The sequence below is a fragment of the Capra hircus genome, chromosome 25 (assembly GCF_001704415.2).
Source record: "Capra hircus breed San Clemente chromosome 25, ASM170441v1, whole genome shotgun sequence".
NCBI lineage: Eukaryota > Metazoa > Chordata > Mammalia > Artiodactyla > Bovidae > Capra > Capra hircus.
Window position 1 is genome coordinate 19947524 of NC_030832.1, and position 27926 is coordinate 19975449.

At 42.0% G+C, this 27926-nt stretch overlaps 1 protein-coding gene across 1 annotated transcript; it reads right to left on the bottom strand.

The window, feature by feature from the left end:
* Window positions 1–27498, bottom strand: CDR2 (cerebellar degeneration related protein 2). The gene is made up of 5 exons (XM_018040937.1): window positions 27109–27498; window positions 15512–15624; window positions 3418–3566; window positions 2996–3160; window positions 1–1929 (listed from the first exon to the last, which is right to left on the bottom strand). Exons 1-5 carry the CDS (start codon window positions 27185–27187, stop codon window positions 1065–1067), a joined length of 1371 nt encoding a protein of 456 aa, XP_017896426.1. The 5' UTR covers window positions 27188–27498; the 3' UTR covers window positions 1–1064.

Here is a 27926-nt window from a genome sequence, read left to right on the forward strand (position 1 = left end):
TTCATTTTCATAGGTAATTTTATTTGGTTTTTAGAAAAATATATACAATAAATGGAACCTCAGTTTTCTTAAATAGTTTTAAATTAAAAGTATGCAAGTGAGAGGACAAGTGTATTTCCACAGTCAGGACATCAACACTGTTTAATACAAAGTGGCAGATAGGCATTCTGCAGCAAGTCACAAACGTGTACAGGAATGGTAGGAAGTGAGCAGGAGCAGCCTGAGACCAGTGGGCTAGCCAGCTCAGACAACACAGTGGGGGTGAAAGTTCTATCTTGCCCCTCTGGTGTGAATTTAAGAAAAGAATGATTTGCCTATCCTAGCCACTACAGCTTCTGAGTACAAATGTTTGAATGCGGGGAGAAGGCCCTCCAGGGCTCTGCCAACAAGCTCACTGGGCCAGCCAGAGCCTGCCCTTTCCATTTGGTATTCAGCTGGACTGAGATGTATTAGGATTACCCGTCAGTCACAGTGCCACTGGTAGCAGATGTAATGAACTCAAAGGCTTGGAGTATTTGTAATGCCATTTGCTTTGGATGGGACCCCTGCTTTCTCCTGAACATTCTTCACGAATTCACAGTATCCAAGTGTTTGTGAAAGACCTTTTCATGTGGCAGCCGTCTGACTTCTACATAGTTTTGAGAAGTTAAGCAAGAAGGCAGCAGGAATTGCATTAGCTTCGTTTCAACTCTGCCATTTTCCCTATATAATATACACTAGATTATATATACTATATACTACAGTTACTCCAGGCCTACCTCTCTAGGGGCACAGATGTTCCCTCCACTGGTTCTGGGGCTTTTCAAGGAACTGCAACCTAATCATCGCGCTAGCCAGAGGCCAGTCTGTCATGGGATTTCCTGAGGAGCTTAAACGAACTGGATTATACAACTGCCACCAGGAACCACCTTCCTTCCTCACTCCATGCATTTGCTAATACATAAGCAAAGCAATGAGGCCAACGTCAGGAGCAACATCAGGCTCTGGGGTCGACACACACTTGTGTAAGTGGTAGAGAGAGGTAACAGGAAACCGGCCAGTTAGCCGTGGAGCTGGTGGTTCACTTAGGAATGAGAGGAAAGAGATCGGTATTTGGTTCTCTGTTCATCTATTTCCTGTTTCGTTTTCTTGATGCAACTAAAGATCTCCTTAAAAAGCGCTTTGTATTCTGGTGGCGTTGAGGTGGTGGGGGAGCTGATGGGCTCTGGGGTGACAGAGGCTGGGTCCCAGCTGAGGGTGCTGGGCTTGGGCTGGGCGTTCAGGGCAGCCAGGTCCTTGGCCGGAGCCCGGGAGGTCTGCACAGCCTTGTGGGACAGGCTGTCCTCCTCCTGCTGGCACTTCTTCAGCAGCTCCTCGTACTTCGCCTTCAGGGCGCTGTACTGTGTGTCCACCTCGTGCAGAAGGGAGATGCCCCTCTGCTTCACCGCCTGGGCCCGGCGGATGCAGGTCTCCTCGTGGCCCCTCACGATGTCGCTGCCCGCCAGGCTGCTCAGCACCGTCTCGCTGCTGCTACGCTTGAGGGGCTTCCTGTGCGCTTCGGGCATGGTCAGGAGCACCTCGTCCAGCAGGCTCTGGCAGGGCTCTTTGAAAGGGACAAACAGAGAGTCCGGCACCAGCTTCTCCACCCCGTCCACAAAAGGGTGCTCCGCCTGCAGCATCTGCCGCATCTCGGCCACCTCCGCCTCCAGCTCCAGCGCGCGGGCCCGGTAGGCGCCCGTGGCCCCCAGCTGCTGCTCCAGCTCGCTGTTCTCCTTCAGCACCAGCCCGTATTCCTCCTCCATGGTCACCCGCTTCTGCCGCTCCAGGCTCAGCTGGGCCTGCAGCATTGTCACTGTTTTCTTCAAATGCTCATTTTCTTCCTCATCGGGGCTTTGCTGACTTGGTAAGGAAGTGATCTTCTCGGCAAACACATGATCGTACACGAAGTGCCTGGGGGAAATATTGAAAGACTCTTACACAGGCCGACTGAGAAGGCAAAGAGGGAGGCTGATGATTTTTTTCCAACTACGGATTTTTGAGGAGCTGTGATGTGACTGATTTTTTGCCTATTCCACCCTAGAGTAGTGGCTAAAATCAATGTGTGAGGCTGACAACACATGGAAGAACACACAACTTTTGTAATTAATTTTTTTTTAGACATTAAAAATGCTATAGAACATCCATTCCCAAAGACCAGTAGTATGACTGAGACTGTTCAAGGAGATCAGAACAGCCAGCGGTGCTCAATCTTGGCTGCAGATTAGAATCACCTGGGCAGTCCTAAAACATACTGACGCCTGGGTCCCACCCCCACAGATGCTGACCTAGCTGGTCTGCCACATGGACTAGAGGCTGTGTATTTTTTAAAGCTCTTCCTATGATTCATAATATGCAGCTAAGACTGAGAACCACTGCTGCGGTGATTTTAAACCAAGAACAGACAGACATCAGAATCACCTGAATAGCCTTTCACTCATACCTAGAGATTCTGATTAGGCCTGATGGCGATCTGATGAACAGTCAAGTTGAGGCCCACCAAATGCAAGAGCTGGTCTCTCTCCTGGGCAGAGTCCTGGGCAACTTGTAACTGTACTTATTTGCTACCTGCCTCTTCCTGAGACTGTAAGCTCCATGAGGGCAGAAACTGTGTCTGTTTTGCTCACCACTCCTCACATCTGGCATAGCACCTGCTTTACCACAGGTGTTCAAGAAATAGTTCTTAAATGAAGATTCAATCTCCAAAGTCTAAATTGTAAAAGGCTTTTCTTCAGGCAAAAAAAAAAAAAAAAACAAGCCTTCTGTTTGCCTGGATTTTGTTTTACTGAAATTTCAATTGGACTAAACAACAACAACAACAAAAACTATCACCTGTATGTTTAACTGGTTTTGTTCAAACCACTGGTGGTCTAATAGCCAAGTGGCATTTCCTAAAAGGGTACTTTTAATCTACTGGGATCCAGAATGTGCCAATGATACGAGATGTTCTCCTGCTTGCAAATGGAGGGTGGGCTCTTACTGGCGGAGGTCATACAGCTCTTTCAAAGACGAGAAGCTGGGGGCCGATTTCTCCTGGTCATGCTTTCCCTGGCTCCTTCTCCTTTGGCTGGATGATTTCAGCTCCTCCACTTGGCTCTGGAGGTGATCAATGTTCATTTGCAGGCATTCAATCGTTTCAGTCAGACTGTGAGGAACAGACAGAAGCCAATTGCAGCTTGTCATATTAAATTAAAGGCATAAGCAGTGAGGAGAGCTTAGTTGGCAACCACTCAAACTGGGCTTTTGTAATTGGAAAAGACTTCTATTTAATCTCTATTCTCCATAGAGAATTAAATTAAAGCTTACCCCACACTGACCTGAACCCACTACAGCCATGTTCTATTCTAGTTTATACTAAATGACTTCCCCTAGGGCTTCTTCAACAGATTCTAAAGAATTTACCTCAGAATCTTTTGCTGTGAGGCCTTGCTGTCAGCAACGAGCTTTTGATTTGTTTCTTCCAGTTCCCTCGCTGTGAGGTCTAATTGCTCATAAACCTTTGCATGCTGTTCATTCATCTGCCGCAGAAGCTCCACCTGCTTGGTCAGATACTGAAAGAGATAATTGTGACCAGGTTACACATTAAACATGTGGGATACCTGCAGTATTCCAGGTATAATACAGAATGTATCCTGCAATTCACTTCAATTCTGACACCACCTGCAGTGATAAGGGCTCAGTTCCACAAAACTGCCCAATTCAGGTACCAGAGGTAAGTCCTAGGGACCACCCGTCCTTTCAACCAAACAGCTATAAATTTGGGAATTCCCATGACCTCCTCTCACATTCAATAATCTGCTAAAACAACACACAGAGCTTGGGAAAGGGATTTACTTACAGTTTTATTCTCAGATGCACCACCCTCCCTGGAAACCTCTTGGTCTCCTTTCAGAGCTTTACTAAAGCTTCATGGCACAGGCATGATTAATTAAATCATGGGCCACTGGTGAACAAACTTGATTCCAGGCCCTGACCCCTCTGCAGAGGCTGGCGACGGGGCTGAAAGTTCTAACCCTCTAATCATGTGGTCGGCTCCTATGGTGAGCAGTCTCATTCTATCATTCAGGAAATTCTGAGGGATTCAGGACATGCGGACAAAGGTCGAATATATAGTTTTCATTATACCAAAATACCACAAGTTTATTTTACGAAATGAAGAACTTCAAATCTCAGTTAAACTACTTTTCTTAAAAGGAGCTGAGTACAGGCCGTCCTTTATATGTTTAGTTCCCCTAAAGCTCACCAATACAGTTTAGGCTGGTCTACTTTTATAAAGCACAAAACACACATAAAATTAATATTTGACAGGAAAATCTAGGCAAGACATGATAATCCCACAAGAGAAAACACTTGGAACACATCATCAAAGTTTAAGCAAAAATATATTTTATAGAAATAAGGGAAGCCTAAGAGGGAGGATTTTAGATGATTTTTGCTTGAAAAATATTTGATTTCTTTCTTCTAGGTGAGATATTCTGGACAAAGAATAGGGAAAAAAATATTGACTTAACCAGAAAAAGATACTTTAACTTAATATTATTCAACAATATTTTTAATTCTGTGAGAATGTTGTCACCATAATCCTCCTTATTTGTGAGAAATCTGCCAGATTATTTATTTTGCTAAGGGTGCTTTCCAATTGGCTGAGGATAAAGGGGAATAATCACAATTTTAACACCTTGCTGTCACGTTACCTTGATTCCCTACCCCCGCATCTCCCCGACTGCCCCCTGCCACTCGACTCCACTTGAAGACCATGAAACACTGTATCTGTTCCATATGAAACAGTCATAATATTTCTCTGGGGGCACAACCAGAAAGAGGCAAAAGGTAAGTCTGAAGCATTACCAATGGCCAAATGGTAACAGACCAAAGACACAACTTTGAAAATACTTTCTCGAGGATCTTCAGACACATCTGTTAAGTATTTGCAAAGCTAATGGACTTCTTTCAAAGAACAGGCTACATGACTTTTAACGGGCTCTTTAGATGGCAGTGTGGCAGAGTTGAAAAAAGTATATGAGGTCTTTTTTCAAATCTAGTTACACAGTTCAGTAGCAATGTGTTGAGAAAACACTTCATTCTCATACCTTTTCATACTCCTGAAACTCTTGGCTGAGAATGCTTGGGAAAATTCTTTGAATTTTAGGAAGACAACACACACTTTATACCATCCTCAGTGAGGGCTGGGCAAAACCCTGTAATCAAGATTTAATACTCTCATCAGAGAGTATGAGTCAAGATTACAGAAAGCCTCATGCAAGTTCAGGTGAAGGTTTGCTGTCAAATGAATTTGCTGCACTTGGGCCAAAAAAACCCTTGTTTTTAAAGAGCTTTTTGGGTTCAGAATTTAAAATGAATTGTGGATCAGTTAGTATCTACCCTGTAGGACTGAAGGGGCTTCCCTCATAGCTCAGTTGGTAAAGAATCTGCCCGCAATGCAGGAGACCCTGGTTGACTCCTGGATCGGGAAGATCCCCTGAAGAAGGGATAGGCTACCCACTCCAGTATTCTTGGGCTTCCCTGTGGCTCAGCTGGTAAAGAATCTGCCTGCAATGCAGGAGACCTGGGTTTGATCCCTGGGTTGGGAAGATCCCCTGGAAAAGGGAAAGGCTACCCACTTCAGTATTCTGGCCTAGAGAATTCCATAGACTGTATAGTCCACGGAGTCTCAAAGAATCGGACACAGCTGAGCGACTTTCACTTTGTAGGACTGAAAGTATTAAGTGAGGGAATGAGCACAAGGCATAGCACCTGTGAAAGCCTGTTTACTCCACTCCCTCAATCCCCACCAGCCTCTCCTAGAGGTGTGCCCTTAATCCTTCCCTCTGGCTGGCAATGTCCTGGTGGGTTCCTGTCACTGACAGGAATGTGTTTAATCTCTTCAGAACACTGGAGTGGAAAAAAGAATATAGAAATGTGTTTAACAGCTGCAGACATTCTGCAGGCTACTTTATGTCAATTATAAGGTCTCAAGTAGAGCTTCCCATGTGGCTCAGCAATAAAAAGTTTGCCTGCAATGCATGAGATGTGGGAGACTTGGGTTTGATCCCTGGGTTGGGAAGATCCCCTGCAGAAGGAAATAGCAACCCACTCCAGTATTCTTGCCAAGAAAATTCCATGGAAAGAGGAGCCTGGCAGGTTATAGTCCATGAGGTCACAAAGAGTTGGACATGACTGAGGAAGGAAACTATGACAAACCTAGATAGCATATTAAAAAGCAGAGACATCACTTTGCCAACAAAGATCTGTATAGTCAATCTATGGTTTTTTTCCAGTAGTCCTGTACAGATGAAAGAGTTGGACCATAAAGAAAGCTGAGTGCCAAAGAATTGATGCTTTTGAATTGTGCTGGAAAAGACTCTTGAGAATCCCTTGGACTGCAAGGACATCAAACCAGTCAATCCCAAAGAAAATCAACCCTGAATATTCATTGGAAGGACTGATGCTAAAGCTGAAGGATAGTTTGGCCACCTGATGCGAAGAGCAGACTTATTGGAAAAGACCCTGATGCTGGGAGAGGTTGAAGGCAAAAGCAGAAGAGAGCAGCAGAGCATGAGCTCATTAGGATAGCATCACCAACTCAATAGACACGAACTTGAGCAAACTCCGCGTGACAGAGGAGGACAGAGGAGCCTGGTGTGCTGAGTCCATGGGGTCACGAAGAGTCAGACATGACTTAGCGACTCAACAACAAACGTCTCAAGGATTCTTTGGGACAATTCACAACAATCTAAAAGTCTAATACATAGCGTGTGTGTTTAGTCACTAAGTCATGTCTGACTCTTTTGCGACCCAATGCACTGTAGCCTGCCAGGCTCCTCTGTCCATGGGATCTCCCAGGCAAGAATACTGGAGTGGGTTGCCATTTCCTTCTCCAGGAGGATCTTCCCAACCCAGGGATCGAACTTGGGTCTTCTGCATTGCAGGTGGATGCTTTACCGTCTGAGCCACCAGGAAAGCCCTTATATACTAAATTGTGAGTGCTCCTTCCTAAATTTTCAGTCCACCCAAATACTCTCTACAGATGGCTTATCTACTGCATTTTAAAACACTTTAAGTGGATAACTTCAAACATACATAAATGCAGAAAAAATGGTCTAACAAACCCTCATCACATCATCTAATTTCAACAACTGTCAATACACAATTTTGTTTCATCTCTTCTATTCTCCCAAGCCTCAATCAATTTAAAGCAAATCCAAGACAGCTTAAATATACATATTTATATATCTCTAAGTGATAAGACTTCATTTTAACCACAATTCAAATCATACCTTTAAAAACCCCAACAATGCCTTAATATCATCTGTTATGTTTTAGTATCAGCATTTTCCTGTCTCAATGTTTTTTCCAGTTTCATTTGTAGTCCTTATTTCCCACTCAGGGGGTAATTTTATCTTGAAATTGTGGAGCTGTCTCACGCTAAGGCAAGCTCCCTCTTCCTTTAGGGCCTTTGTTATCCTCCTCTCCCCTCTCCCAGGGCATCACTTTTCCTGGCTGGCTCCATCTAATCCAGCAGTTCTTGACCTGAGGTCCCTGGGCAGAATTGAGAGGATCCAAGAACTTGGTTGGAAGAAAAGTTATACCTTCATTTTCACTAACTTCTAACTGAAATTTAGCATTTTCTTCAATTAGGAATGGAAGCAACAAACCACCAGTAGTATGAGGAATCCTTAGGAGTTCATCACCACCAGAAACCACAGTTATCATACGATAGTGGTTGCAGAAATCCTGATTTATTTCATCACTATTTGAAATTACAATTTTTAGATTACCATTTGATTTTGATATTTAATGTATTAATAAACACATGTTAACATATCAGAAATTTATTTTTTCAGTATTTTAATAGTCATTTCAATATAGCCAATTCCCTTTGTAATTCTGTGTATTTTATGTACTTTAAGAGGGTCATCAAAGAGTCACTAGAAAGCCAAAGGGATCCACAGCATAAAGAAGGCTAAAACATTCAAGATTATCCCTTAGGCCTCCACCCAAACATAAAGGATTCAGAAGCCTTTCTAGGCCACCCCGTTTGAAGCAGCACCACTCCCAAGGGACGCTGTTGTTGGGTTGGCCAAAAAGTTTGCTTGGGTTTTTTCCATAAGACATTATGGAATAATTTCTCTCAAAACACTTTGCACTTAATAAACAACCAAATTGCTTACTTAACATCATAGTCTTTCTAATGCTCCTTGAAGAAGGGAAGTGTCTTATATATCTAGTCCACTGAGCACAATTCTTGATCCACAATAGGGACTAAAAAAATATTGGTAACTGACAATTTCTAGACCTCTCTTCACAATAGCTTATCACGCCCAGTACCACAACTCAGACTGCTGGAATGTTGAGAGGATCATTCAGAGAGGCTGAGAAGAGCTTTGGCTATAGCCCTTTTGGGAAAAGGCCCTGTTAGTCGCTAATTCTTCCCCCCGGCTCCATTTACAGATAATTTCTCTGTGTTTATTCCCCATGGCACAGCTATGCCCCAGCAATCTGAAACAGACTTTTTTTAAACAAGTCTCTCTTACAGGGGCCCCAAGATATGGAACCTTTTGTGACCAGTATAAAGGAAACAAGTCAGTATGTAAATAAGTACAAAGAGGCTGTTTAGAAAACTACAGTAGGTCCCCCTTATTTGATATCTAAAAACCTGTGGGGGGTGGGAAAATATAATGAAACTGATTAGGAAGAACTTGTGATATTTTGGTCTTAGATGACTTGGCTTAGGACAACCTGAAGACTGGCAGGGAGCTTGTTTTCATGTAGCAGGAGTTTAATCTTATTATTATTATTAAATTAAAGCTAATCAGAAAAGCCCTTCACGTCTCCAAGACTCTGTGATAGGTTACCTAACAAAGGAGTCTGACTAAACTGGTCAGCAACTTCTAAGAAAAATGTTGAGCCCTCTCAGCAAGCAGTGAGTGATATGAGACCAGAGAATCAGAATCCATGTAGTCAGACATTGCTTTAAGGTTGGCCTCTAAAACTTCAAATTAGTATTTAATCAAATTTTTCCAATTCTACAAGGAAATGGGTCAGCTTATTTTCTACCCTTTAAAGGCACGGCTATGCTTCCTATGTTCTGGTTTTTTCAATTCAGAATCTTTGATCACAGCCTCAAATGAATCTGCCTGGACTGCAGAGATCCTAAAATTCAAGTGTCAAAAAGAGCTTGAGTACACAAGTATTTGCCATATTAAACAGGGGAGAGTGACGAGGGGATATTTAAGCAAAACAGTGGCAGAAGGGGAACATGGGGGTAGCAAAATCATAGGCAAAAATGTCAACTTATAGCCAAGAGTATCAAAGTTTAAGTTTCGTGGGTTGTCTCCCAAATGTCTTAGAATATGTACACAATGTCACCTCAAAGGAGTATACGCCTTTTAGGAGTATAAGGTCCAGGTTATATGAAAAAAGCTATAAGTAGGCTGCCTTTACAATTGAGGCAAACCTTTGAAAAAGGCCACAAGGATTATATTAACACCTATTTGCAACTGTAGAACCCTGACCTGGAATGCTGAAAAGACAGACACAGCCAAACACTCATAAGGAATGGAATGGAAATTTGGCTTTTATGTAGTGTTGGGATTATCCTTATATTAAAGATTACAGCCCAACTCCTCTGAACTTAGTATCAAAATGACCTTCTACAACACTGAAGAAATGTTTCCCACTACCTTTGAAAAACCTCTCTCCCCTGATTAAAATTTCCCTTGGAGGAAATTTAGGAAAAAGTTAAAAAGTATGAAATATGAAAATAAAAACCACTTATAATCTCATTATTAAAAGCTTTGCTTGTTTTAATTTAGATCTACTTTCCAGTAATTGAAAAGGATTTATTTTTTTCAGAATTAAGATTATTTCATTACTAAAATTCTTGAAACATGGATCAACAGTGCAACAATTCATACTGTCCAAAATATATACACTTACATATATATAAGTGTATATATCATTTCATCGCCTCAGAACAGCCCTGTGCTAATGTCATGCAAGCGTTCTTATCACCATTACACGGCAGAGCAAACAGGATCTGAGAGGTAATTCATTGGCCTAAAATCTAGCCAAAGAATGCTCAAACTACTGCACAATTGCACTCATCTCACATACTAGCAAAGTAATATTCAAACTTCTCTAAGCCAGGCTTCAATAGTATGTGAACTGTGAACTTCCAGATGTTCAAGCTGGATTTAGAAAAGGCAGAGGAACCAGATACCAAATTGCCAACATCCATTGGAACATCAAAAAAGCAAGAGAGTTTCAGAAAAACATCTACTTCCGCTTTATTGACTATGCCAAAGCCTTTAACTGTGTGGATCACAACAAACTGTGGAAAATTTATCAAGAGATGGGAATACCAGACCACCTGACCTACCTCTTGAGAAATCTGTATGCAGGTCAAGAAGCAACAGTTAGAACTGGACATGGAGTAACAAAGGAGTCTGACTGGAACCAGAACAGACTGGTTCCAAACCGGGTAAGGAGTATGTCAAGGCTGTATATTGTCACCCTGCTTATCTACTTATATGCAGAGTACATCATGAGAAACGCTGGACTGGATGAAGCACAGGCTGGAATCAAGATTGCTGGGAGAAATATCAATAACCTCAGATATGCAGATGACACCACCCTTATGGCAGAAAGCAAGGAAGAACTAAAGAGCCCCTTGATGAAAGTGAAAGAGGAGAGTGAAAAAATTGGCTTAAAACTTAGCATTCAGAAAACTAAGATCATGGCATCTGGTCCCATCACTTCATGGCAAATAGATGGAGAAACAGTGGAAACAGTGACAGACTTTATTTTTTAGCCTCCCAAATCACTGCAGATGGTGATTGCAGCCATGAAATTAAAAGACACTCACTCCTTGGAAGAAAAGTTAGGACCAACCCAGACAGCTTACTAAAAAGCAGAGACATTACTTTGTCAACAAAGGTCCATCTAGTCAAAGCTATGGTTTTTCCAGTAGTCATGTATGCATGTGAAAGTTCAACTATAAAGAAACCTGAGTGCCAAAGAATTGATGCTTTTGAACTGTGGTGTTGGAGAAGACTCTTGAGAGTCCCTTGGACTGCAAGGAGATCCAACCAGTCCATTCTGAAGGAGATCAGCCCTGAATATTCACTGGAAGGACTAATGCTGAAGCTGAACGTCCAACACTTTGGCCACCTGATGCAAAGAGCTGACTCTTGAAAAGACCCTGATGCTGGGAAAGATTGAAGGCGGGAGGAGAAGGGGACGACAAAGGATGAGATGGTTGGATGGCATCACCAACACGATGGACATGAGTTTGAGCCAGCTTTGGGAGTTGGTGATGGACAGGGAAGTCTGGCGTGCTGCAGTCCATGGGGTCACAAACAGTAGGACATGACTGAGCGACTGGACTGAACTGAACTGAAAGTCTAGCTATTTGGTATGGAATTGAGAGTTTAGGTCTGAATCTTCTAACACTGAGGTCAGAGCTTCTTCCACTTCCTTTCAAAATCTCCAGAGGTGGAAACATTTAGGAATTATTGGAACTGCTTTGTAAACTGCTTATCTGTCCTCTGTTAAGATATTGATTTGAACAAGTACTCACTGACTATCTACTATGTTTGAAAGACCATGAATAAACACAGCAACAGCCTTCAAAGTTGCAGTGGAAAATGGGAAGGTAAGGCGGGGCGGGGAGAGAAGGAGAATAAAACAAATCCAGAAATAAGTATAATATACAGTAGAATATTGATAAATGTACTAGGGGAAGCACAGAACGCTTTAAACTTTTCAAGGAAGACATGAGCTCTTGAAATAAGGGGCCCTACGGCCAGACTCCTTGGACTCCTGTGGGGATAACGCAGGTTTCCAGGCAGAGAAGCAACAAAAACTCAAGGCTGTAGGCTGCTCACACAACTGTCAGAAACTTTAAGAGAATCCAATCATGTTTGATGGTGTCAGATCTCATTATTCTCCAAAGCTTCTCTCCTTCTCTTCAGCCAAGAAAAAAATACTTGCTCTGGAATCTTGAAAAATCAGATGCTGAGTAAAAGCCACACAGGCTATATAGGCATCTCTGGAGCCAGTCATTACTTTCAAAGCTTATTTAATCTTTTTTTTTTTAAAAAACATAATGCCTAACAAAATACTGATCAATTTTTATGAGGACTGTTTGAAACCCACAAACAGTTTTTGAAAGCATACTTGTAGTTCTACTGAGAAAATATCCTTTGACAGTTTCCTAGTTGTCTATTTCCATAATGAGTCACAGTTTGGGGGATTTTATCCTAGTATTTTCACCAGTTCCCCATCATTCTTCATCCACTCTTGAGTAGTTTGTTCCAGGACTATTTTCTGGCTGATTTAAAATTTCTCTGGGTTGGTAGAGAGGTTCCTTTTTGGTTTTCAATATATTTTCTAAATTTATGAAATGATCCATGTATTACTTTTCAAATCAGGAAAATTTCCAATGGACATTCTAAAAAGTTAGTTTAAAACTTGTACAAGTCACTTGTACAAGTGACTCCATTTATGTAAAGTTCAAAGATAGGCTAAACTGATATATAAGGGTATTAGAGTGCTGCTTAGTGGGGGTGGTGACTGGAAGAGCTGATAATGTTATTTCTTTTTTTTCTAATTTTTTTATTTTCAAAATATTTGGCTGTACTGGGTCTGCATTGCCGTACAGGCTTTTCTCTAGTTGCAGAGAGCAGTAATGCATGGGTTTCTCATTGTGGTGGCTTCTCTTGTTGCAGAGCACAAGAAGCTCTAGGCGAGTGGGCTTCAGTAGTTGCGGCATCTGGGCTCTAGAGTGCAGGCTCAATAGCTGTGGCACAGGGCTTGGCTGCTCCACGGTATGTGGGATCTTCCCTGACTGGCATGCAGATTCTTTACCACTGAGCCACCAAGGAAGCCCATTTTCTCATTTCTCATCTGGCTGTTGGCTGCAAGGGTATTTTTATGAAAATTATCTGACCTAGAATTTGTGTTTTTTTCTGTATATATTTTTTAAAGTTTACTTTAAAGAGAAAAAAAGACATCAGGTTTGAATTAAAGGAAGAGTCCTTATAAAGTTTAGGGGGCTCTCCAGGGGTATAATGATAAGAGACACTATACATACTGCATGGGTCATCATTTAGTAGAGAATTAGGTTCTTCAGCTGCCTGGTTACTTTTCTGAGAGTGTTCAGGCCATCCTTGGTATAGACTATTGGACAGAGATCTTGGAAGTCTGTCGTGATCTGCAAGTCTGCCTGGGCACAGGTATAAATCGAGCAGGCAGTAAGTCTAGTCTGTAGGAGGCCCCTGGCTGGTAAGTGGGTTTAAAAAGAATTGCCATTTCATCTCCATTTCATCCCACCCCTTATTGACTTTCAGGAAGCGATTTATAAAGAGAAAGAAAAAAGTCAACCATAATGGCAGAGAAGAAACCTAAGATTTCTAAAGAGAAGAAATCTTTGTTCTTACTCAAAAAATAGCTTTGGGTAAAGAGTAAAATGTTGAACACTACAATACTTGGTCTGTGAACCACTGGATTACAGAAACAAGAGATCTATGGAAATGTTTCTGGAAGTACTGCAGGCTAAAGTTACTCAATTAGCTTTATATTAATACATATAGTTGACTGTATATTTACTTAATCATTAAGGTCTGACCTGGATACTTCATTTCTATTATCCTTTTCAATATCTTATAAGAGTCAGGGGTTGGGGAGAGGTGACTGCTGGGGCCATGGTACCACCTCTGTGTGAAAGCCTGAATACAAACAATTTTTAAGGAAAAAAAAATCTTACAGAAGACATTAGATAGTGGAGTGTTATTTATAGATTTGGATAATCTCAAAGATCTTTGGATTTTTTTCAGAATGTCAATGATCTCTTTTAATTGTTTAATCATTTTCAATACCACAGAAAACAAAAGTAGAAAGACAGGTAACTTAGATCATAAAGCAGTTGTGTTTGTAATCCTTACAGTAACAAATAGGCATCATTCTCTAATTATACAAATACTTGGACTTTTTAAATCTGTATTTGGCAGATGTGCTAAAATAAGTATTCACTACAGTGTTCAGTTATGGTGATTTGTAGGTGCTTTCATGGAAAACACCAATACAAGGTATGAAGACTATTCAAATAAACGTACCACACAGTACATGATCATCTTCAGGTATATGCCCTGGGATCACTCTATGAAACCTTCCAATCAGTTGAAAAACAAAGCCCACAAAACAAAACAGGAATGAGTTTCTTGATCATGTAAGACACTTGGATATCACAGTTTTAAAATGCCTGGTTTTCCTGCATTTTTAGGTTTCTGCCCAATTCTATGAGTAATAAACTCAACTTTAGGTATGGGAAGTTTTATGCTCTTCTGATATAGAATATACTTAAAATGATAGCTGATGACTTCAATATCATTACAAGGTACACCTTTCTAGAATTATAAAAGCATTTTTTGTCACATCACTGGCTAAATCCATAAACCCTGAGATGGGGGAGGGGAATCTATTGTATGCATCTTAATTATGATCACTATGTAAAAGTAAGAATACTGAAATGAAAAATTTGTCTTAGTTTTAATGACAGGTTTATTTGTATTCAAAAATGGAAATCTGTAATTTCCATTGAAGTCAAGGACGATGTCATCTACTCTGCCTTTCTAGCACCTGGTTCAGTGTATAATCAGAGCTTAGTAAGTTCTGACCATGATGAATGGGTTCTGCGTTCTAAGGTCTTCTATGTTTTCCTGCACAGAGACTTATAAGAGTCCTGGTTCTACTGTATCAACTTGAGAGGAAGGAGCTACAATTTAAGTGCAAGACTTTTTTAAGGTGGGAGGGCAGTCTGGGGCATGAAATGTTCTGATGGACAATTGTTTGGTTAATATCCATAACTATCATCTTTACAGTCACCTGGCCTACACATAGTTGGGCTACATTAATGGAACCATTTACAAGACAGCACTTCCATTTTAAACCCTCGAGCTTACATCTTTCATATCAGGTACTACAATTTTAAAATTTTTCATCAAATTTAGGATGGTGTTTGGTTAAGGGGAGGGGATGCAGCCAAGCAGGGTTTACAGAGGGAGTCTCAACAGACAGTTTTCTTTCTCAGTCTGGTTGGTGGGTACAAGGGTACCCACTATATTTTTCTCTTGTACCTCTTTGCAAATCTTAAATATTACAGAATTCATTTTTAAAAGAAAAAATAAAAAACGAAATGTAATATTCACAGCTTTATTTTGCTTCACATATTGGTAAATACTGGACCATTTACTTCTAAGTATACTTCACCAAGGGGGTAGAGAGAAATGTCTTTCATCATAGCAGATTTATGTACTGAGAAAGCTTAAAGACAGTAAAAACCAACCTCTATACACTTTCCATGGTTCTTTATACTTGAAAAGTCTATGTTATAAACATTACTTTTAATTGCAAGTGTTACTTAAGTAGAATACAATTGGTATAAGAGCAGAGACAGCCAATACCGCAAAAGTAACTCTCCCGTTGAGTAAATTACCTCGATTTCCTGTAACTGCTCCTGATTGGTTGTGTACATCTGCTGAAGAGAATCCTCCAACTCTGTGTTTCGATCCAGTAATGTCTTCCCAAGCTCAGCTGCAAGTTGGAGGTCTAGCACAACAAGAAATCCTATTAGGGGAGTGCAAACGATCTCATCTCAACATTTTACATAAGCCAGGGCTTAGAATAGGAACGGACTAAAACCCAACCCATGTACAAAGTTTTACCTTAGATCCCAGTGGAAGATGGAATGGCTCAGAAGGAAACCCAGATTCTACTTAAAGTTCAGTGACAATGGGGCCTTTTACCAGGTACTGTACTCTTGAGGTACCCTTACTGACAAGACGTCAAGAATAGTGATGTACTTTATGGAGGTGTATTCATTTGTTTAGGAATGATCATTCAGCATTGTGACAGAATCTAAGTTTGTAATTAGTTGTCAAAGTGCAGGCAAACCTGAAGTCCCACGAGTTTGGCTGCCATGAATACAACTGTCAAAGCAAGTGTGTTACAGACCCTGGCCTTCTCAGTGTACTAAAACTTAAGTCAAAAAAAGGAAAATGACATCAGTGATAAGAACACTACCGCAGGCCTCTCTCATTTTTTCTATTTCTTTTCATGCCTTCTTCAAGATGAGCAAACCAGACAAGCAAAGCAGAACAGTTTGTGTGGTAACTCGCTCATAGCTCAGACTTTCATTTAACACAGAACCATATTTCCATTTTAAACCTCGCTTTTCAACACTCTCTCTTCTTAGGCATATGTGCATATATGACAGCATTAGTTTTGTTACACACAATCCCAGAAACAAAAATTCACTGATACAAAAAAGGACAACAGTTGTAACATAGGTGCCTGAAACACTTTTCTGCATAGTAAGTTGGAGAGGTCCTTTGGTAACAGTGGAAAATGCACTGAACTGAGTAGGAAAATTTGGAGTTCAGTTCTGGCTGCCGTTTACCAAGTGAACGCTTTAAACAGTGACTTTAAACATCCCTACATGTAGTATTCTTGTGTAGAGAGATGACTGTCCTGTCAATACGATCGTGAAAATCAAATGAAATAATACACAAGGAAGTACTTTACAAACTACAGTACACAGGCAAAGTTATTAGTCTTCATTGATTCGCAAGTGAATGAGCTTGTTGCTGACTGCCATAGCGCAATGAAAGTGTGAGCTATGACTGAGTTACCACACAAACTATACTGCTGCTTTGTTGCTAGACACCATGCTAAGATTTGGCTAGAATGCTGAATAAATGGATGAAGTTCCTGCTTTCCTGACACTCGCAGGTTTACAGGGGAAGTCAGACAGCAAATAAGTAAATAAACTTGAAAACTGTGATAATCACTATTCATACATGTATGCGTATATTCAATAATACCAAACATCATTCTGGGGATATACAAGTGAACTCAGCTAACTCCCTGCCCTCATGGAGCTTATACTCTCATGGGAGAAACAGCATGAGAAAATAGACACTAGATAGCAAAAAAATGTTTTGTTTTTTTTTTTTTAAAAAGGAAGGAAGAGGGAAGGAGGAGTATGGACATGGGAGGTTGAAATTTAAGAACAGGCAACAAGGGTGATATTAGACTCCAGACATGAAGGACTGAATAAGTGCCTCACGTAGGTCTACTGAGGGGACCAGCATTGGAGGCCGAGGGAAAAGAAGAGCAAAGACCCTGGGAGGAAGCATGACTGGCGATAATAAGGACTGCAGCCAATGAGGCTCGAGCACACTGCGTGCGTCTGCGTGCATTTTGTGGCTGGGGAGGAGACAAAGAGGGCTTCCAAGGATGGCCAGCTTGTTACAGCCAAACTACAGAGATCAAGATGCTGGTTTTCACTGAGTCAAAGGGAAGGCTTTTGATCAGCTCCACTCTGGCCATTGGGTAAGTCGGCCAAAGAGACTAAGGTGGCGGCAGGGTGACAGGGATACTGCAGTCACCTGGGTGAGAGATCATGGTGGCTTAGACTAGAGTGGCAGAGATGGAGATGAGCAGAAGTGGCAAATACCGGATGTGTTTTGAAAGTAGAGCTAAAAGGATTTGTTAATCAATTGGATGTGCTATGTGATAGAGAAGAAAAAAAAAAAAACCCTCCAGGTTTTGTGATAAGGAACAAAGGATTTTCTACTTTAGAAAAGGAGGTCATGATGGAAGTCTCTCTTAGAAGACGTTTTAGCTAAAGCTTGAGGGAGGAGGATTTTACCACATAAACAGCAGGAAGAAGCCCTAACATGGGAAAGAAACTGGCACACTGTACAGCCCAACATGGCTCACAGTTTCATGCCTGAAATGCAGTACTTGGTTGCAATCTCAAAAACGACAGAATGATCTCTGTTCATTTCCAAGGCAAGCCATTCAATATCACGGTAATCCAAGTCTATGCCCCAACCACTAATGCCAAAAAAGCTGAAGTTGAACAGTTCTATGAAGACCTATAAGACCTTCCAGAATGAACACCCAAAAAAGATGTCCTTTTCATCATAGGCGACTGGAATGCAAAAGTAGGAAGTCTGGAAATACCTGGAGTAACAGGCAAGTTTGGTCACGGAGTACAAAATGAAACAAGGGGAAAGGCTAACAGAGTTGTGTCAAGAGAACACACTGGTCATAGCAAACACTGTCTTAAAACAATACAAGAGATGACTTTACACATGGACATCACTAGATGGTCAATACCGAAATCAGACTAATTATATTCTTTGCAGCTGAAGATGGAGAAGCTCTATGCAGTCAGCAAAAACAAGACCAAGAGCTGACAGTGGCTCAGATCATGAACAATTATTGCCAAATTCAGACTTAAATTGAAGTAGGCAAAACCACTAGGCCATGCAGGTAAGACCTAAATCAAATCCCTTACAGTTATACAATGGAAGTGACAAATAGATTCAAGGGATTAGATCTGACAGACTGAGGGCCCGAAGAACTACGGATGAAGGTTCGTAACACTGCACCGGAGGCAGTGATCAAAACCATCAAGAAAAAGAAATGCCAAAAGGCAAAACGGTTGTCTGAGGGGGCCTTACAAATAACTGAGAAAAGAAGAGAAGCAAAAGGCAAAGGAGAAAATGAAAGATAAACACATCTGAATGGAGAGTTCTAAAGAATAGCAAGGAGAGATAAGAAAGCCTTCCTCGGTGATCAATGCAAAGAAACAGAGGAAAACAACAGAACTGGAACAACAGAGTGGACAAAACGTGGTCCACCGGAGAAGGGAATGGCAAAAACACTTCAGTATTCTTGCCTTGAGAACTCCATGAACAGTATGAAAAGGCAAAAAGAGAGGACACTGAAAGACGAACCCTCCAAGTCGGCAGGTGCCCAATATGCTACTGGAGAACAGTGGAGAAATAACTCCAGAAAGAATGAAGAGATGGAGCCAAAGCAAAAACAACACCTAATTGTGAATGTGACCAGTGATGGGAGTAAAGTCTGATGCTGTAAAGAGCAATATTGTATAGGAACATGGAATGTTAGGTCTATGAATTAAATTGGACATGGTCAAACAGGAGATGGCAATTTAGGAATTTGACATTTTAGGAATCAGTGAAATAAAATGGACTGCAATGGATGAATGTAGCTTAGGTTACCATTATATCTACTACTGTGGGCAAGAATCCCTTACAAGAAATGGAGTAGCCCTCATAGTCAACAAGAGTCTGAAATGCAGTACTTAGATGCAGTCTCAAAAATGACAGAATGATCTCTGCTTGCTTGCAAGGCAAACCATTCAATACCACAGTAATCCAAGTCTATGCCCCGACCAGTAATGCTGAAGAAGCTGAAGTTGAACGGTTCTATGAAGACCTACAAGACCTTCTAGCACTAACACCAAAAAAAGATGTCCTTTTTATTATAGGGGACTGGAATGCAAAAGTAGCAAGTCAAGAAACACCTGGAGTAACAGGCAAATTTGGCTTTGGAGTACAGAATGAAGCAGGGCAAAGGCTAATAGAGTTTTGTCAAGAGAATGCACTGGTCATAGCAAACACCGTCTTCCAACAACACAAGAGAAGATTCTACCCATGGACATCACCAGATAGTCAATACCGAAATCAGACTGATTATATTATTTGCAGCCAAAGATGGAAAAGCTCTATACAGTCAGCAAAAATAAGACCAGGAGCTGACTATGACTCAGATCATGAACTCCTTATTGCTAGATTCAGACTTAAATTGAAGAAAGTAGGGAAAACCACTAGATCATTCAGGTATGACCTAAATCAAATCCCTTATGATTATACAGTGGAAGTGACAAATAGATCCAAGGGATTAGATCTGATAGAGTACCTGAAGAACTATGGATGGAGGTTCGTGACATGGTACAGGAGGCAGTGATCAAAACCATCCTCAAGAAAAAGAAATGCAAAAAGGCAAAATGGTGGTCTGAGGAGGCCTTACAAATACCTGAGAAAAAAAAGCGAAAGGCAAAGGAGAAAAGGAAAGATATATCCATTTGAAGGCAGAGTTCTAAAGAATAGCAAGGAGAGAAGAAAGGCTTCCTCAATGATCAATGCAAAGAAATAGAGGAAAACAATAGAATGGGAAAGACTAGAGATCTCTTCAAGAAAACTAGAGATACCAAGGGAATATTTCATGCAAAGATGGGCAGAATAAAGGACAGAAATGGTATGGACCTAAAAGAAGCAGAAGATATTAAGAAGAGGTGGCCAGAATACACAGAGGACTATACAAAAAAGATCTTCATGATCCAGATAACCGTAATGGTGTGATCACTCACCTAGAGCCAGATATCTTAGAGTGCAAAGTCAAGTGGGTCTTAGGAAGCATCACTATGAACAAGGCTGGTGGAGGTGATGGAATTCCAGTGGAGCTATTTCAAATCCTAAAAGATGATGCTGTGAAAGTGCTGCACTCAATATGCCAGCAAATTTGGAAAACTCAGCAGTGGCCACAGGCCTGGAGAAGGTCAGTTTTCATTCCAATCCAAAAGGAAAGCAATGCCAAACAATATTCAAACTACCGCACAATTGAACTCATCTCACACACTAGCAAAGTAATGCTCAAAATTCTCCAAGCCAGGCTTCAACAGTACGTGAACCGTGAAATTCCAGAAGTTCAAGCTGGATTTAGAAAGGCAGAGGAACCAGGATCATATTGCCAACATATGCTGGATCATTGAAAAAGTAAGAGAGTTCCAGAAAAACATCTACTTCTGCTTTATTGACTATGCCAAAGCCTTTGACTGTGTGAATCACAACAAACTGTGGAAAATTCTTCAAGAGATGGGAATACCACCTGACCTGCCTCTTGAGAAATCTGTACACAGATCAAGAAGCAACAGTAGACTGGTTCCAAACTGGAAAAGGATTACGTCAAGACAATATATTGCCACCCTGCTTATTTAACTTATATGCAGAGTACACCATGAGAAATGCTGGACTGGATAAAGCACAAGCTGGAATCAAGATTGCCGGGAGAAATATCAATAACCTCAGATATGCAGACACCACCCTTATGGCAGAAAGCAAGGAAGAACTAAAGAGCGTCTTGATGAAAGTAAAAAAGGAGAGTGAAAAAGTCGACTTAAAGCTCAACATTCAGAAAACTAAGATCAGGGCATCCAGTCCCATCACTTCATGGCAAATAGATGGGGAAACAGTGAGAGACTATTTTTTTTAGGTTTAAAAATCACTGCAGACGGTGACTGCAGCCATGAAATTAAAAGATGCTTAGTCCTTGGAAGAAAAGTTATGACCAACCCAGACAGCTTACTAAAAAGCAGAGACATTACTTTGCCAACAAAGGTCTGTCTAGTCAAAGCTATGGTTTTTCCAGTAGTCATGTATGCATGTGAAAGCTGGACTATAAAGAAAGCTGAGTGCCAAAGAATTGATGCTTTTGAACTATGGTGTTTGAGAAGACTCTTGAGGGTCCCTCGGTCTGCAAGGAGATCCAATCAGTCCATCCTAAAGGAAATTAGTCCTGAATATTCAATAGAATGACTGATGCTGAAGCTGAAACTCCAATACTTCGGCCACCTGATGCGAAGAACTGACTCATTTGAAAAGACCCTAATGCTCGGAAAGATTGAAGGTGCGAGAAGAGGACGACAGAGGATGTGATGGTTGGATGGCATCACTGACTTGATGGACATGAATTTGAGCAAGCTCGGGAGTTGGTGATGGACAGGGAAGCCTGGTGGACCACTGTCCATGGGGTGGCAAAGAGACGGACCCGACTAAGTCACTGAACAACAGCAGCCCAACATAAAGCCAGCGCAACAGAAGCTCACTGGGGAGCGTGGAGTGGGAGCTGGAGGAGCAGGTACGGTTCACATTACACAAAGTGTTATCTGCCATGGTAAGGAAAGTTCAGATTTTATTCTAAGTAGGTAGGAAAGTCATTTCACCCAGTGTCGAAAAACACACTTATTACACTTATTATCAAAAGAGGGAACCTCACCACATATGATTTTAAAACAATTTTTAGAGGTTGACAAACAAGATTTAACATTTAATTCATTAAACCAATATTAGAACTTAACCAAGAATAAGTGGTAACTGGAAAGCAACTTGTGTTACCTGGTACTGGCCATTTGAGGGCATAATTAAATTGTGGTTGGTTAGTTTTCCCTCACAAGGCAAAAACAAAGCAGCAAAACCCATGAAACACCACTCCAGCTCATTTTAAAACATTTTACACCCATTTAAAATAAAACAGTGTACTGTTGTTAGATCAGTGTTAAAATACATTCTCTGGTGATTTAAATATTAACAATGTATATTAATGTACTTAAGACTTCATATACCAAGTCTATGAAATAATATCTTGTATTCACAAGACATTGAAACCCTTTACAAACTGTTCAACATTGCAAACATCTGACATTATTTTTTAATATCTTTTCAAGGTAGTTAATCCAGATTTTCAAGTGAGAAGCACAAAGATGCTAAGAAGTGATCTGACCAATTCCACGTGGTAAGTCATAATAAGCAAAAGAGAAACCACTGTCAACAGATTCTAACTTTCACCCTCATCACGATTCTCTATTATCCACATCCACACACTTTCAAGTTTGTTGACAGGGATGTCCACATCTTTGTTTAAGGTACAGAGTACCTCAGTCTTTTTACTTGTTTTCCTAGATGACAATGAGAAACTAGAGTTGAGCTCTTTGGCTTTCACTGCCTGTGCTGCCAGGGAAAGCATACACAACCCCAGGCAAGTTGCTATCTTGTTTTCACTAAATGAAAAAGGAACTACGTACAGCTGAGATTTCCAGAAATAATTATTTTACACTCATAGAGTGTGTAATGTGTATACACAGCCCCACAAAATAACCACCATGCTGAATTATTAAGGACAAAGCAAACATTACCTAGACATTACTTAAGTCTCTCCTGGCCTGCTATAAAGTGGTGAGTAACCACTTTCCTCACTGGGAAAGACCAGAGACTCACCAAAGATATTCTTATCCGGCAACCAAAACTGAGCCAAAACCTCTTCCAGAAGCAAGACTAATTTGAAACCATCTACAGCTATTTCCTTCAGTTAGGACACTACCCATGTTACTAAATGTCAGCTGGGAGCGCCTTTCCCGTTTCTGCTACCGCAGAAGAGACGCCCAGTATAGCACTCTTGCAGTAAACATCAAACAGAGAGGAATTTGAGACTTGTCCTTATCGTAATCCTTATTTTGACTTAAACAAAACCCAAGCCTGGCTCAGTAACCTGAAGTCTCAGTCTTCTAAATATTTCATTGGATGTGTAGGATAGAATTCTGGCAAAACAAGTCTCAACTACAAGAAAGCGTCTGTGAAGTCACACTGTATAATAGGATATTACTTCATCTGTTAGTTTAAAGACAAATGTCTTTTTTGGTCTTTAAAAAAAAAGTTTATTTCCTGTTGTGTAGCATCTGGCTTCCATTACCAAAAGGAGCCAAAAGCTGGCAGTAAGCCCAAGAAGGTTTTCTAAATAATTTGGGGAGGGAATGAGAGAATATTCAATGTCCTTTATTCTTACTTAACCCACAAAAGAAAAGGAAACAATATAGTTTTGAAGCCTTATACACCTGTTCATCTCACTTTACAAAAAGGATTTTCGTTAAGAGGTTGTCTTTTCTAAATCCTATTGAACTGGCATAGGCAACCACTAAAAATACCACAGATTTACTGCAGGCTTGAGAACTGCAACTTTTAATACCTTCATGTTTCATATTCTTCCACTAATCAGTCTTTGCAAGTGATAATAATCTATTTTAACAATATAAACTATTAGCTTTAAACAGATAGTCTACTCAGCCCTATGCCCTAGGTAAAAAATTAACTCTAGTAGTCAGGTGATTTTTAAAAAAGATCTTCCTTCCAGAATTCTGAAATCTTTAAATTTCACTGCTCTTACATTTTTCTTCAGTTTTTTTTTTTTTCTTTAAAGAGGACGGCATATTCCCATGTTAGGTGTAGTCTCTAGCATTCATTCAATAACGTTAAGGCTGAAAGTTTTTCCTACTACAAAACCAAATGCGTCATCTGGTGATGCTTCTGTGTAACTCCTGTTGCCGATGTTACTATAATTGGGAAAGCAAAAAATCTGAATATAAACATCAAGAAAAATGACGGTGTCAGTTTTAATGACCCTCCAACAGTGATTCAGCAAATTCGTTGCTCATATGGAAAAGGTACTCATCTTATAAAGTAGAAATCTTAATTTAAACTAAGATTTCATTTGCTGATCTATACAGTAGAAACCTGAATTCTTACTCTAAGCTTGCACAGCTCGCCAAATGACAATTACAACAGCAGCTGGTCTAAAAGAAAACCCAGTCTCTGAAGTCTTTCCACCTTGTTCTCCGGGGCACATTTCAAAGCAAGCACCATCATTACCTACAGAGAAGGCTCCTGCTGTCCCAGAAAGGATCTTACTCACAGAGATCACAGTCAGTATTCTTACTTTGTCAACTCAGCCCTCTGACAAAAGACAGTCTCTTCAAAGTGTTTTATAAAAGCAACGGGTTTTCTTCTTCTGCCTGCACAGTTTCACGTTACTAACAAGGTATGAATGGTAGACCACAGCCTTCTGAGGTTAGAAACTTTCAACAATTTTAATTTTTACAAAGAATGCCCCAAGCAAACTTTGGTAAAGAGATTCAATCTACTTAAGTAATGCTTCTATTGCTAAAGAAAAAAAAAAAATTATAGTTCTATAACTGAGCACAGGATCTCAGAAAACTGTTTTAGCAACTCTCTTCAAGTAAGGCTCTCAGTGAAATTAATAGTGAGGATGTTAAAAAATGAACAGACATGTGTCTGCACTTGATAAAATCCCACTAGATCTGCTTATCAGCCTAAGAGGACAGACTTGCTCCCAAACCTCACTCAGCAGCAAAATTATCTAGGGAGGGCCCACCCACTGCCAAGCACTGTAGTGTGCACACCAGAAGGCAGCACCTCCAGCCAACAGATTCCTAGTAAATGAGTAGGATCTTGTCTGTGGACAGGCACTGTAGTCCTCATGCCTCAATGAACACCTGGCACAGAATAAATACAATTTTTGAAAAATTAACAAAAGATCCATTAGAAGCTTAGGAGTTAACATATAATGTAATGAGAGTGGGACAAAGAGACCCTTCTATTCACACTGTAGCCTTCATTCTTTCACAGGCCAAATTCACAGTTGTGACTGTTGGAATTTCACATCTATTCCTACCCCACACACTTGGTTATGACACACAGGGTTATGTCAAAGTCCATTGTGATAACAAATGTAAAAGTCTTCTGAAAAGAACAGACCAAATTCCAAACGGAAACTGGCACAGGAAGTTTGGACCTGTGTGCTTCAAGATTTCATTACACTTGCACACCTGATGACTGATTTCAATCAGAGGTTAGAGAGTTCCACGTCTAACCTCAATATGTTGCATTTGCTCCTCAGTAAGTTGAAATATTACAAGTGGTTGTTCCTAACAACTTCCCACAGGGGAAACTGCAGTGTAGACTAACGTGCCTGGTGGAAGAGAGCCATGAAAACAATAATCCTGTGTGAGTGCCTCAGTTCAGGTCAACAAATGTTAAAATTGAGTTTCTATTATGTGCTAAGTATTGTGCTAGATAGATTAAAAAAAAAAAAAAAAACCTGTACAGAGCTACACTTTCTAAAAACAATAAAGAAAACTATTTAGTTATGATTACAGGGCAAACTGCTTCACTTCTTTATAGGGAAAGGTTGCAATTGCAAAATGATTGTCTCATAAATTCTGGAGAAAGTATCAAACTAGGCCATCGATCCCTCTGAGGCATTCTGAAAACAGGTTAAAACATAAGACAAATCTGCCTTGTGGATGCTGTGAATATGATGGCAAATACTGCAGTGCAGCCACTGAATAGGTTAGACTATGTAAGCATAAACTTTGACTTATATAAAGGCTATATAAACTTTGATTTAAGCTACCAGCCACAACATATTGATTTAAGAAATCACCTTCCCCCAAAAGAGTTCCTTATGTTTCTTTTCTAAGTATGAGTCTTTCGAGCCTACATTCTTCCCCTCCGGCTAAGTTCAATGGTTAGCATGAACAAACACCATGGTCATTTAATGTTCAACTAAATGAGATGGTAACTTTTTATGCCAGTTGAGAGATGAAAAAGTTGATTTACACAGAATTGCTGAAACAGAAGATGCCTGAAAAACATTTCTCAGGAGACAAGAAATCCAGGACAGGCCAAGATAGGAATGCCTCTTGTGAAAAAGCTAGGGAGCAAAGTGAAGGAAGCAGGTGAGGCACAAGTGCCCTCAAGTCATTTACTTACTTGGCATCTGGTAAACTACGCCTAAGTAGCCCCCCTCTCAGCCCGTCTAACACCAACTGTAAGAGCTGTAAGCCAGGTGGCGAAGAAGAGATAGGGGTTTGAGCAGCGACTAGGACGACTCCTCATTCTGAGTGTGCGGATTCAAAAATACTTTGCCCTACGGCAGAAACTAACACAGTATTGTAAATCAACTAAATTCCAATAAAATCAGTCAAAAAAAAAAAACAACTTGCTTCCACATTTGAGGGAAGTCACTTGGCCGCTTTAGCATCCGCGTTACCCATTTGGAAAAGGGGAATAAAATGAGTTACTCTCTCAACGGAGTTATTGTGCGGATCAAATACGTGCGCGATTCCTGCCACACGGCACTGCCACCCCGGGTCCACCACCTGCAGCAGTTCACACTCGCCGGCTGTGAGCACCGGCTGTGGTTCCTCCCCGACGCGGACAGCCCGGTAAGGGGCCACCCCTCTCGGCTCCGAGGAACACCTTGGGGATTAAATCAGTTAATCCCCAGAGAGAGCTCCAAACGGTGCCTGGCGCCCAGTCAGCTCCTGACACGCAGTAGTGGCCGGGACGAGGCGGGATGCTGATTACCGTGCAGGAGCCCGGGCCCGCGCAGCGGAGTCCTCCCGCGCAGGACCAGCAGACGCGACAGTCCCAACGCCAGGTGAGCGCCAGATCTTCCCCGATCCTGGCGTCGGTGGGCCCCGAGCAAAATAAACTTTTTAACAGTTTCGCGGCCAGGAGGTGAAGCCTCGAGCCGGCAGCCGCCCTGCCCTGGCGAGGCCCCGCCTGGCGACCGCACCCTCACCTTGCTGGAGGTCCTGGTGGTCGTACCACGGCTCGTCCTCCTTCATCTCAAACTCCTCCACCAGGTTTTCCGCCAGCATCTCGGCCGGCTCTTCAGGGGGCAGCGGCCCCCGCCGCCGCCGGCCCGCCTCAGCCGCTGCCCCGGGCTCTCCCCCGGCCCCTCCGCCCTCAGCCAGAGCCGCCCTCGGGCGGGACGCGCCGCCGCCCAGGCTCCACCGCGACGCCTGACCACAGCCGCCCACAGCCGCCGCCGGCGCCGCCGCGGGGCGGCCCGCAGCGCACGCCGCGGACTGGCTTCCCTCGCGCCGCCCAACCGCCCCAACGGCCGGCGCCCCGGCGCGAGCTCCTGAGTCGGCTCTCCGAGCCGGCTCCTCACACCGCAGCCGGGCCCAACGTGGCACTTTGGCAGAACCCTCCCCGACCGGGGCTGCGATTCAAACCCCCGGCGGCCCCTCGGCCAATCGCGAGCAGGCCGCCGGCCGAGCGGCGGCGACTTCGTCCAATCGCGTCTCGCCGCAGGCCCGCGGTTCGCCCGGTATCAGAGGCAGGCAGCCAATGGTGACTCCTAAGGAAACAAAGAAGGCGGGAAAAGGACAAGGGGTGCGGCCGAGGGTCCCTCCCTCTTCTCCCTTCGAAACGCTTCTGGCCGTGCATTCGGCGAGCTGGGGTGAGGAGGTAGTGGCCTTCGCTTCCCCTGTGGTGGGTGGCCGGCTGCATGGCCGGTGGACGGGCTAAGTGGGCGTGAGAATCAGAAGTACGGTCTACGAGCAGCGGACGGTTGCGGGAGGGCGGGAGGCGCGAGGCGTGCCGGAACCCTGA

What these genes read in the sequence shown, in the direction of transcription:
- CDR2 (XM_018040937.1), bottom strand. Translation starts at nt 27,187, where the DNA reads ATGCTGGCGGAAAACCTGGTGGAGGAGTTTGAGATGAAGGAGGACGAG. An exon ending in AGCAGTTACAGGAAATCGAG is followed by an intron (nt 3,567 to 15,511) that starts GTAATTTACTCA and finishes TATCTCTTTCAG; the next exon opens with TATCTGACCAAGCAGGTGGA. An exon ending in GAGCTGTATGACCTCCGCCA is followed by an intron (nt 1,930 to 2,995) that starts GTAAGAGCCCAC and finishes TATTTCCCCCAG; the next exon opens with GCACTTCGTGTACGATCATG.